The 12,469-nt window shown below is 41.4% G+C and overlaps 1 protein-coding gene across 1 annotated transcript; it reads left to right on the forward strand.

The window, feature by feature from the left end:
- The first annotated feature begins 3,081 nt into the window (after positions 1-3,081).
- Positions 3,082-11,984, forward strand: LOC124037844 (DCN1-like protein 4). Its single transcript, XM_046352990.1, is given in 12 exon segments — positions 3,082-3,169; positions 4,772-4,842; positions 5,278-5,317; positions 6,168-6,255; positions 7,242-7,330; positions 7,936-8,006; positions 8,197-8,288; positions 8,530-8,621; positions 8,624-8,637; positions 9,163-9,267; positions 9,375-9,477; positions 9,586-11,984. Coding segments are annotated over 12 exon segments (840 nt in total). The 5' UTR covers positions 3,082-3,150; the 3' UTR covers positions 9,642-11,984.
- Positions 11,985-12,469: the final 485 nt, after the last annotated feature.

A 12,469-nucleotide genomic window follows, 5' to 3' on the forward strand; every position in this document is an offset into this window, starting at 1 on the left:
AACTTCAGACTTCAACTGTATGTTAAATGCCATATACTTTGCTTTCAAGTCACATGACTCTTGCCACATTGCTGTTGTCACACAAGGACAACTATACATCAAATAAATATTTGAGTCACTGGGAATAAAGTCCAGCTCAGTAAATGTAAATGATTTGGGTGTGCCAGCCTAGTCTCATTTAGGTGTTGTCCTCGGCTGTATTTACCAGACTGATTACTAGATTGCAGGTGTTATCGCCCTCTTGTGGCCTTGAATGGATCTGATTTGATACATAGGGTCTTTTATTGTTTATTACTCTGAACAAAAATATAAATGCAACATGCAACAATTTCAAATATTGTACTGAGTTACAATTCATATAAGGAAATAAGTCAATTGAAATAAATTCATTAGGCCCTAATCTATGGATTTAACATTACTGGGAATACAGATATGCATCTGTTGGTCACAGATGCCTTAAAGAAAAGGTAGTGGCGTGGATCAGAAACCCAGTCAGTATCTGGTGTGACCATTTGCCTCATGCAGTGCGACACATCTCCTTCGCATAGTGTTGATCAGGCTGTTGATTGTGGCCTGTGGAATGTTGTCCCACTCCTTCATGGTCTGTGTGAAATTTCTAGATATTGACAGGAACTGGAACACGCTGTCGTACACGTTGATCCAGAGCATCCTGAACATGGTCAATGGGTGACATGTCTGGTGAGTATGCAGGCCATGGAAGAACTGGGACATATTCAGCTTCCAGGAATTGTGTACAGATCCTTGCGACATAGGGCCATGCATTATGATGCTGAAACATGAGGTGATGGCGGCGGATGAATGGCACGACAATGGGCTATTCATCCTTGAAGGTCGCTTTAGAAAATTTGGCAGTACATCCAACCGGCCTCACAACCACAGACCACGTGTATAGCGTCATGTGGGTGAGCGGTTTGCTGATGGCTTATGGTAGAGAAATGAACATTTACTTGTTTTGTTAACCAAGCTGCACATTTTGAAGTGGCCTTTTATTGTCCAGCACATGGTGCACCTGTGTAATGATCATGCTGTTTAATCAGCTTCTTGACATGACACACCTGTCAGGTGGATGGATTATTTTGGCAAAGGAGAAATGCTCACTATCAGGGATGTAAACAAATTTGTGTTCAACATCTGAGAGAAATCCTTTTTTTGTGCATATGTAAAATGGTTGGGATCTTTTCTTTCAGTTCATGAAACATGGGACCAACACTTTACATATTGTGCTTATATTTTTGTTAAGAGTAGTTAAGTTCCCAGTAAGCTACAGTGGTTACTCTAAGAAATATTTCACATATGTTACCAAGAATATTTGAAGCACAATTTAAATATGAATACTAGGAAGTACATCCCCCTCCCATTACATGACTTAACCTGTTTATATTATCCTATGTTGAGGCAGAGATATATGCTGTATCTATGATGAGGGCCTAAAATTTCTCCCTCTGACTCATTCACCTTTCTGCTATCAGAGGCTTCAAAACCACAAAGTTTTGTCCAAGTGTTGGTGGCCTACCCTGCTGATCTTTATTTACAGGAAACAATGAAGTGTTGTAGATATGTCATTGTTTACCCAGATTTGCAGTTTCATTTGAAAATCACAGAACAACATATGTCCTTTTGACTAAAATGTGTACGTTGCTTTATTTGTCCCATTCTAACCCATTAATCCAGGTGACAATTCATTATGTTCTTATTTTCCCTCTAGTGAAGCACTGTAACTCAATCTGTATTGACCTCTCAGTGCTCTACAACTTAGTAAATGCCTCCTCCTCCTTAAACCCCTCTTGTGAGAACAGGATGTTTTCCCTGCAGTTCTGGTATGTGACTGGGAGATCCCCACAAAGGCTGCCCTGTCAAACCCATCACTATAATGTCGTTATATAGGCTGACCTATTCCAGCAAACTAACAGGCTGCTCTTATGTGGAATCAATTTGTAAGTCGCTCTGGATAAGAGCGTCTGCTAAATGACTTAAATGTAATGTAATGTAATGAATCAAGCAGCACCTATTCTGCAAAGGTAGCTATGAAATGTAAGTCCTTTGAAATGAAAAGTACATGGCTTTTTAAGTTCCATACATTTATGAATTTGAGGCCAGGCACAGAATGTTATAAAATTGAGCTTTACGCATTATGCTTGTCAAATATGTTGCAGAAACATGGGATGTCAGAATATCATTTTGAACTTGAGACAAAAAACAATTCATTCAGATGGGGAACAATAAATAAAATCACGCCCTTCTGTAAACAACAGTTTTCTGTGTAACCAATTGTATTTTACAACAAACGTAGTTGCTTATGACTGAATGGAATTTTCACCATTCACAAAGCGTATTGGGAGGTTCCTAATGGGTGAACCGGCCAATGAAGGTCCATCGTGGGTTGGTTTTCGTTCTTGCACGAGGAAATTCCGATTTAGTGAGGGGATTCGATTAATGCTCAGGGCATTCCCCGGGTGAACCGGCTTAGCGTTGATTGCGTCCATTTGGAACCGGGCATGAGCCGGGTGCTCCGTTTTGGCCGGCGGAGAAGTCGGCTCAAAACAAAAGTGACTTCGGGTTAAGGTCGTGGAGTAACGAGTATGATTATGTGTTAACACATGCAAAAGTGATTGATTAAGATAAAAACGCTTTATCTGCCGTCACAATGAAAACCAGTTTGAAAATTCGAGCATATATATTTTATGAAAAAAATAGATGTATGTTTCTGAACGATGCTGCACTATTCACAATATGACTGAGCGGCGCAGATTACTGTTTGATTTGAAAAGAGCGTGCCTCGCTCACCGGTTTCGCCCGGTCACGTGTTGGGCCATAGTTCGGTTCAAACCGAGGCAGCTTAATCGAACTCTCCCATTGACATACGTAGGTACTTTTCCTAGCCAATGAACTTCAGCGGTGGGATGGCCTGGTTTGGAATTTTGACCTCTCACGTTCACCCAAAGGAGGGTCCAAATTCTTTGTCTTCAGATTTCCTACATGACACCAGAGACAGCCTATTATGAAGGAGTAGGGGTGCGGCTACTAGGTTCCTTGTCCACCCAAATCATCTGTGGGCATTGGTTATGTTGACATGTCCCGCCTACTGGCCGGTCTGCGGACTTCACACAGGCAGTTGTGTGTTTCATAAAAATGCACTCTGATGCGGCAAGTAAGTAGCTATAGTAGTAGCTTTTGGTGTGTTTAGGCTCCTCGTATTGATAACTTACGTAACAGCGACCGGACCTATTGCATCTATCTGTTTACCTTTAGATTTAGCTGTTAATCGAGTGTCAAATAGAGGTATGTGCAGACTATCTGTCTATTGCCATTCTCTTTGTATTTCCAAGTGTTGTCTTGGGGCGCAACAAAGGGACTGTACTGTGTTATTGCTGAATGTACACACTTTTTGTTGACTTATTGTTAGGACAACTAACGTTGCAAAGGCTACTATTCGGTTGAATACATCAGCTAAATATGTCATTATTGTCGACCTATTATACTGCTATTTTGTCGGTTATTTACGGACGGGAATGAAGTGCTACTGCAAAGCAAGTTACACTTGGAACAATGTTGTGTAGGCTAAATAGGTCAGTTTTCCAGTCAACTGCGGAAAATTACAGAGGATGAAAATTGTGACGCAGTTCTGTAAAATATATTTCTATGCTTGCTGCAATAGAGCTGGCCGACTGCGCGTCATATACATCAACTGTTGCAAGAGAAGCATAAGATACTTTCATGCACTATTCCATAGGATGTAACATTTTTGTATCGATATAATATGCATTCATCAGTTGGGGTGAGTGTCAGGAGAGGGGTGCAGAATGAAATGTTAATTTCTGAGGGCGGGAATTGTAGTCTAATTCCACTCTCCATTGATCAAGCTCTTAGAGCCTTGATCCAGGAAATGGACTACAACAACCATAATGTCTCCCTCTACTCTCCAGATACTTTGTAAACTCTGCAAGTTGTGTGTCTGTATTGCTATTTTAAGTAGTCTATTCAGTTAGTGCTATCATGAGGTTCGGCCTTCCGTTGATCTAGGTGTGTGAGCGTTTTGACTAAAGAAACGGATTAAAAACGAAAATGACACTTTGTGAGCGCAGATCAGAAGATTACATGTTTTATTGGATAGGCCATGTCGGCGTGGTTTAATCAAAATCGACCACTCTACTTTTTTGTCTGGCGTTCTGTGAACCCTGTTACGTTTGAATACAATCCTCATCTGTCAATCCTGCTCATGATCTGACTGTAGACTACTGTATTATATTACTGTATTCTAATCTATCTACGTAGCTACAGTCCTTCATACCTATTTCTTGTTGGTATTATGCCTACTGAACGATTATAACTGCTCAGCATAAAAATGAACATTTTATTGTCAATCCCATCACGATGAAAGGCATTTATTATGTGCAGTTATGGCTGTTTGACATCACTATTTAGTCATCCCAACTACTTTGATGCAAATTATGAAGGTGATTAAGATGGTTACATGCATACCTTCTCATTCCTATTGGCTGAATGCAAAGATGTGACCCCTATGACAGAGGGAGGAGCATGATGATGTAGGCAGGCTGTGGGTAGCAGATGGTGAGTTCTCCCAGCTATCAGTGTCCTGGGAAACCTATATTTCTGTGAGAAGGTTATGTTTCTCTGAGAAGCAGATAATTCTTTAATATTGTTGCTTTTGCGCGTCTGTTCCATATCTAATGCATGTAATGTAGTGGTGTTACATTTAGAGATGTGCTGAAATGTACTTTTCCTCCTTTAGATTTTCAGCTGAACTCCCATTTTTCTACACTGGCCAGCATCCACAAAATCTACCACACCCTGCACAGGCTGGTAAAAGCATTTTGCCCTCATACCATTATGTGTTTTTCATGTGACATATGAGTACCAGCCACCTGTTCCAACAGTTTACATTATGGAGTTACTCTGGCAAAACGCTAAGAATTTGATCATGGACATTTACCCCTTATCTACAAATGAATCCTAGTTATTCATGAGTTATAGACATGGATAGATTTTTCTATTCCTGGATGGATACTTAAAAGGGATTAATTCATCCTTCCTCTCATCCTATTTCTCTCCTCCCTCTCTCTGTCTGAAATAATAACTGCATCTCTAAAGGTTACAAGCTTGAGGAAATGAGAGCGCAGGCCTCCCCTCACACCCTTCCCTTGCTCACTGCATGCGAACGCCGGTGCTGCTGTGTGTGTGTGTGTGTGTCTCTTGGTGGGGGTTGCCTAATATAGTTCCATTTATCTCTCCACTCAGAACCTGACGGAGGACGTTGGACAGGACGGTCACTCCACAGGTACCGACCCTGCCTGCACCTTAATGCAGACCCACATGACACTTACTAGCTAGGTTTCCATCCAATTGGCGGCAGGCTTTAACACAATATTATCATTTTCCCACCACATGTGTGTTTCCATCTAATTGATTAAAGGCTGTGCGTGATGACGTAGTGCACTTGAAATTCCCATGTACCAAAAGAAAAAGACAAGTTAAATGGGTTTCTATTGAATTTTATACCCTACTGATTGTTTTGTCACAATCCCTTTGATTATATAGCGAATTTTCCCACTCTGGCCTCGGCAAGTTCGCTCTAGCCAACAGCTCACAGATACAGTGCGGGTATAGCCTACATGATGAGATTATTATGGACAAAAAGAGCACCATTATATTTATTTGTCAAATGGCAGTCAAGCATCGATCATCACGTCACCAGAATAAGACCTTCCATATTTATTGAAAGGAGCATCAAGCTCATCATTGCGCTCTTTCACCAACCTGGGAAGTTCATCATAACTTATTTAATCTGTAGTCTAACTGCATGCTTTTCCAAGTCGTAGTGGGAGGACCACACGACATATCATCGCGTGACTCCCAAGTTTACTTCGATGTGATGGTTATTTGCGCATAAAGGCATTTCCATGGCCATTTCTCACATAATACAATTTACCGACGCAAAAAGATCCCACCTTGTCTAGCGTGTTTTGTTTTGTCGACATTTGGAAAGTTTACTGACAAATTTGCTGTTTCCATCACGGCCTGTCAATACATTTTCTATCTGACATGTATTTACTCGCATAAAAACCTGGTTGCTGTTCTCTATATCTCTCTCCTCACTCTCTGTCTCTCTCGGATTGTGTTTCTCTCAGCCTGCCGCTCCAGAGCCATGCCTCCGAGGAAAAAGAGGAGACCCACTACTGGAGATGATCTGTCAGCTAAGAAGAGTCGCCAGGACAGGTACTACCAACCTGCTACACCAACGAATGCATCAGTTACATCAGGTTTTACACAATAAGAGGAATTATATCCAACTTATTTAGATTCACTAATCACTCGTGGACAGGCTACGTAACTTCTGTCAAAAGACGGGGATGACTAACACCTCCATCACACCGACACCAGAAGTACATTCATTTCCAAATAAACGCTGTGTTTGCCTTGCAGCATTACCTTGCGGAGGCAGTTGCAGTGCATTCTTTGTGGTCTATATATCCAACGTATGCATCAAATTGTATGCGTCAGGCTTGACAGAAATAGTAGCAAAAGGTGGATGTTGACCTTTTGTTGCACACATATCCAGTAAACATTTTGGGATTGCATAATAAAAATGCTGTGTCATTTAATTACAAAGCGTTGATGCAAAGACGCTGTCAGTCTGATCCAGGCATAGCGAATAACAGTTGTTGATGTGTGCAGGTTTTTGTCACTGGTTATTTGAACAAGTCTTGATTTAGCGGGTGTGCGCGTCTTATCGAAAATTCGGGAAGGGGAGGGTACGTTTGACCCATAGCCTTACAGGGAGAGGCGGGTGGAGCTACCACCCTGCTTTTGCTCCTCAGTCCAGTATCTTTTTTTTCTCATACATCTCCCCCAGAACCTAATCCAGTATGTTACGCAATTGCGTGCAATTTTTGTTCTGGATTTTCAACTGTTCTCTGAAACGGTATGCATGCGTGATGACACGTGATTTGTCTCCCCAGTGGATTTGCATACTTCATTGTCAGCTTAGAAATCCAAAAGAGCAGCAAGAGGACTTTCCATCACATAGCTCATCCAATAGTTATTCGTCAGGATTAACTTTCTTCTACATCGTAGTGTTTGATATGCTCCTAGACGGTAGGATTTTAGGTCACACTGTATTCCCAGCACCCGCAGTAATGTGTGAAATATGCTGGGTGTGCAGTGCCGTAGATTGTGTCTGAATGGTCTTTTTCAAAATGCAGTGTTTTTAGAAAACATGAGGCACCACAAATCCGGGAGGAAGAGACCTTCTCCAGTAAAAGATGTCTGGAGTGGTTCTATGAGTACGCAGGTGAGACTCAAGGTTTGTAAATATACATTTTGCAATTCTCTATCAGTTTATATAAGCACACTGACCATAATGGTGTAAATACCTTTGTTACTTTTAGATTTGGGTTTTCATGTCATAGTTGAATTGTACTGTGTGAGAGCTGTGAATCGGGCATCATTGATTGCGTCATAAAGGATGTCTCTTGCTTGCTGAAATGATGTCATAGATGAATGTTTTGTGTTTGTCACCTGCAGGTGGGATAGGGTCATAGAGAATTGTTACGTATGTATGTACGCATTGTGATTGTAATTTTTGCTGTGATGATGTCAGAATACTTTGTTACCTCATTCTATGTCATAGAATTCTATGACATCATAACAATAGCGATTACAATCATAGTTTTTGTGATGCGATGTCATAATAGGGACTGCTTTGACCTCCACATTATGATATCACACCATGTAAATATAATAGAATCTCTATGGTTGTGATGTCATAGCATTGTTGTGTCTGTGGCATACTATGCTGTCATAATATCAGAGATTAATCCTATGTGTTTGTTTCTGGTAGGAGTGGATGATGTCATAAATAATGTCCCTGTATATATATGTGTGTATCTTTGATAGGCTGTGATGATGTCGTGGGGCCAGAGGGAATGGAGAAGTTCTGTGAAGATATTGGAGTGGAACCAGAGAATGTAAGGATGGCTAGTCACCCATCTACATAGACATGACATTTGTAATCCATCCACATGTGCATGCACTTGGTGGTTATAGTTGGGTACAGCTCTGTTATTCAGAGATGGCACAAAGATGAAAATGACTCATTGAAAAGTAAACATCTCATTGTGTTATAGCATGTGAGTGTATGCTGTTCTTTGTGAACAGGTGGTGATGCTGGTTTTGGCCTGGAAGCTGGATGCCCAGAGTATGGGCTACTTCACTCTACAGGAGTGGTTGAAAGGCATGGGCTCCCTGCAGTAAGTCTCTGCTCTCAGTTTGTGTGTTTTACTGTACGTGTGTTATGTGTGTCTATCCCTACAGTTTGTCCTTTTCTAGCTGTGCCATGTACAAAATGGTGCTTACCCCAGACTGGGTTTATAGACTGCCTCTGTCTGTATAGTCTACTTTATATTCGACTGTCTGTTTTATAGTCAACAGTCTGTACTCTGTCAGCCGGGACTCGAGTCTGTCTCTAACTTGTCTCTCTGGCGTTGTCAGGTGCGACTCCACAGAGAGACTGAGGAACTCCCTGGACTACTTGAGGTCTGTCCTAAACGACACCACCAACTTTAAGCTCATTTACAGATACGCCTTGATTTTGCTCGGGTGAGTGAGACAAAGCCACATCTGCAGTATTCTCACTAGATTTCCTCTGACTGGGATATTTATTTTGACTGTTATATTTATTTGTTGATGTTTAGATTCAACACACGAAAGATGACAGACAAATGAAACTATTACCATTTGTAGAAATAAACACAAGGGATAAGTGACGTCTGGTAGGGAAGTACGTCTGTGCTGTCAGCTCTTAGTTTTGAGTGTGTGAAGATAACTTTCCTATTTGTCTTGCATGGCTGAAGCTCTCATCATGAGTACTGCTCTTTCTATTGAGTCAGTCATATTTGACCCCTGACTTCGGAGACATCTGTTAGGGCTCTGTTCAATCTGTAAAGCTGAGGCATTACAGACTCCGCAGAATAAATGTAAAGGTCATTTCCGTTTGAGCCGACATATTTACAGGGAAGGCAGTCTCCGCTAAAGCGGGAACATTGCCTTTAAATTTCAGTCACGCTGTAAAGCTGAATTTCCGTGATGCTGATTGAATAGAGACCTTCATTTCTGATTTTGTAGGAAAAGGACCAGAGGAGTTTAGACCTGAACACAGCCAAATGCATGCTGGGGCTTCTCCTGGGGAAGACGTGGCCACTGTTTCCTGTATTCAATCAGTTTTTAGAGGTATGGTGTCTAACTAACCTGTGTAACATTCAACTTGATACCGTACATACAACATTTGACACGGTTTTGTCACTATGTATTGACTGCCTGTCCTGTCTGTCATTCAGCAATCCAAGTATAAGGTTATCAACAAAGACCAGTGGTGCAACGTTCTAGAGTTCAGCAGGACAATCAACCTAGACCTCAGTAACTATGATGAGGATGGAGCCTGTAAGTGGACACATACACACACACACTAATACACACTCACTCATTCCCTAAGTGGTACAAGGGATCAGTGCTCTAACGCGACCCTTCTTTTCTCTCTCCTTTTGTCAGGGCCCGTTTTGTTGGATGAGTTTGTGGAATGGTACAAAGAAAGAGAGATGTCATAGCATCAGGTAGACTGCAACAAAACCACATTATAATACAACGACGATGACAAACGGCTATGAGAAAACTAAAAACAAAGAATACAAAATGGGAGAGGTGCTTGTCAGTGATGGCAGGTGGCGCATCCAGGTAATGATAGCGATATGGTTTGGAGGGAGGGGGGGGGGGGTTAGGTGCAAGCCGCTCTGGCGAGATTAGGATGTAGGTCACCATGGAGACAAAAACCCTCTCCAGGTAATGATCCCTACCCATGTTACATTGTGGGTAATCACACGGCGAGCCCCAGTGGCGTTGTGCCCCCTCACTGTGATGTCATATTGCTGCGTGTTAGGATATCGTGTTCTCATGAGTGGCTAAATGGTTTTGTGTGTGCGAGAGATCCACTCTTGAACCCTTTGCTCCCGTTAGGAGGAATTAAACTAAATCCCTCCATTTTGAACGGTCGGTCTTAGTCTTAAAAACAAGGTCATTTTGACCCGGTCACATTTGAATATTGCATATCCGTGCTTTGAACTTGATCTGTGCTTGACTCTTTATAACCTACAGAACCCATCGTTTCTATCAGTTTTGTCCTGTTTGGGTTGAATTGGAATTCTTGAAGAAGCACACTGTCAAATGGCTGAGTGTTACAGTAGTTGGTATTTTAGTCATGGTCATTAAAGCTGTTGTTACAGGTGGATGATGACACCTGTACAGTTTACTGTGATGAAGTCATTTGTGCCAGTGCTTTTTGAGCCCCCTTTTTTTTCCATCCTTAGTCTTACTGTGATACCAGCCTGTGCTAAAGCTTTGTAGCCCCCTGTGAAGGCTTCAGATTACCTCATACCACAACAACTAACCAATCAGCAGTGCTGCTTATGAACTCTTATTACAGTGCAGTGGTCAGTCGTTAGTGGACTGGCCAGCATTCATTGGTTATGTGACCAATCTATGTTTCTAAGCTGTAGGTTTTTAAGAGTTTTCTGTGCCTCTTTAACAATTTATAGAAGTCACTTTACTTGCACCACACACACACACACACACACACACACACACACACACACACACACACACACACACACACACACACACACACACACACACACACACACACACACACACACACACACACACACACACACACACACACACACACACACACACACACACACACAGTGGTCAGGGATAAGTTCAGGATTAAATTAGACTGTTTGGCCTAAGTTGCAAGTTAAAATAGAAACGTACCTCTATTTTTTCTTCATATCTGGCATATTGCTTTGGTCTTGTCTTCTGTTATGTCCACTGAACATGTCCAGTTTAATCCATATTACTAACGAGCCTCTCTCTCTCCCCAGTACTGAGAGTGTTATAATTGGAAGACTGTTTAAGGCCTTTGAGGAATAGGTTGTGTAGGGTAGGCAGGCTGTACATTAAGGGGAAATCCAATCCCAGCATGCATTGCCATGTATCATTCAAGAGGTCTCAAAACCATGGACACTGACGGGTTAGATTTGGAACCCGGTGGTGATGTAATGGTGTTTTTTTGCCTAGCGTAGGGCTAATGTTCTTGTAACACATGTCAACTTTTGTCTCTAGCTGTGATGTGACGCTCAATTGTCAATGAGAGTGAAACCTTGCATGCATGCTCTCCATCAGAGCCATCTGCGAATGGATGAGATTTTTTGAATACTTATTTTATTGTTGTTTTTGTACAGGAATTTGTGCAAGTGTTTTTGTGCTTCATTTGATATCCTTGGTCATGTTGTCTTAACGCTTTATGAAAACCATGACTGTGTATATTCAGAGCTGGAACACACATGCAACCTCATTTGGGGAAGAGGAGTTCCATCCTGCATTTGCCCAACCACTCCCTTCTAACACACACACACACACACACACAGAACCACACTGTTAGTCTCTCAAACAAATTGACATGAACTGAAATTAACAAAAGTTTGAGAAATTGGAGAAAAAAGACAAGTTTGGTGCAGTGTTGAAGGTGTGGTGTAAGAATGGTATCCGGTCATATGTCAATCATTTATTGGTCAAACCCAGTGGTCTGAACTAAAGCATGTACAGTAAATGGTTCAATTTCTGAAGTAATAAGAACACATGATAGCTTCACCTATCAGTGATCCATGATGCTTTGACTGTCAGTAATCAGTGTATTTGTGTATATTAGGTTTTGGTAGGAGATGGAGCTAGTTTCTAAACGGCTCACTAATCATTTGCACAAAGTCTAATTCAGATGGTATTCTACATTGGTATTGCAGGAGGAAGAACAACTTTGTCCTGACTGTATGTACAGTATGTATGTCTGTTTTCACTGTAACCTATCTCTACGTATAAATGGGTTTATTAACTTATCGTTGTCTTTCATTTTTGCTTTGTCATTTTCCTTTACAGAACGATTGTGAACAATTGTTGTCAAAGGATGTTTCATTCTGCGTTCCTAAATTGCACAGGATCATATTTTGTCCCTCTACTGTAGGCCTAATGTATTTTTTTTCTGACTATTGCATTACCACAGTAATAACTACACGTGCAGTGTGTGTGTGCACCTTATTATTCAGGTATCCATAGAACAACAGAGACAAAGGCATCACAAACACAGTTACTTTCTTTACAGGTTTATTTATGATGCATACCAATGTGGTCTCAGAGCATTTCGTATGATATGTTACGAATTCCAATTTGTTGTGGCTAACGTTAGCTAGGGGTGGCTAATGCTAATGTTAGCTAGGTTAGGGTTAGGGAGGTTAGCTAAAATGGTTATGGTTAGGGGAAGAGTTGGCTAACATTTTAAGTAGTGGCTAATTGGCTAAAATGCTCAAGTTGTCCATGATGAGGT

This window comes from Oncorhynchus gorbuscha, linkage group LG06, assembly GCF_021184085.1.
Source record: "Oncorhynchus gorbuscha isolate QuinsamMale2020 ecotype Even-year linkage group LG06, OgorEven_v1.0, whole genome shotgun sequence".
Taxonomy (NCBI): domain Eukaryota; kingdom Metazoa; phylum Chordata; class Actinopteri; order Salmoniformes; family Salmonidae; genus Oncorhynchus; species Oncorhynchus gorbuscha.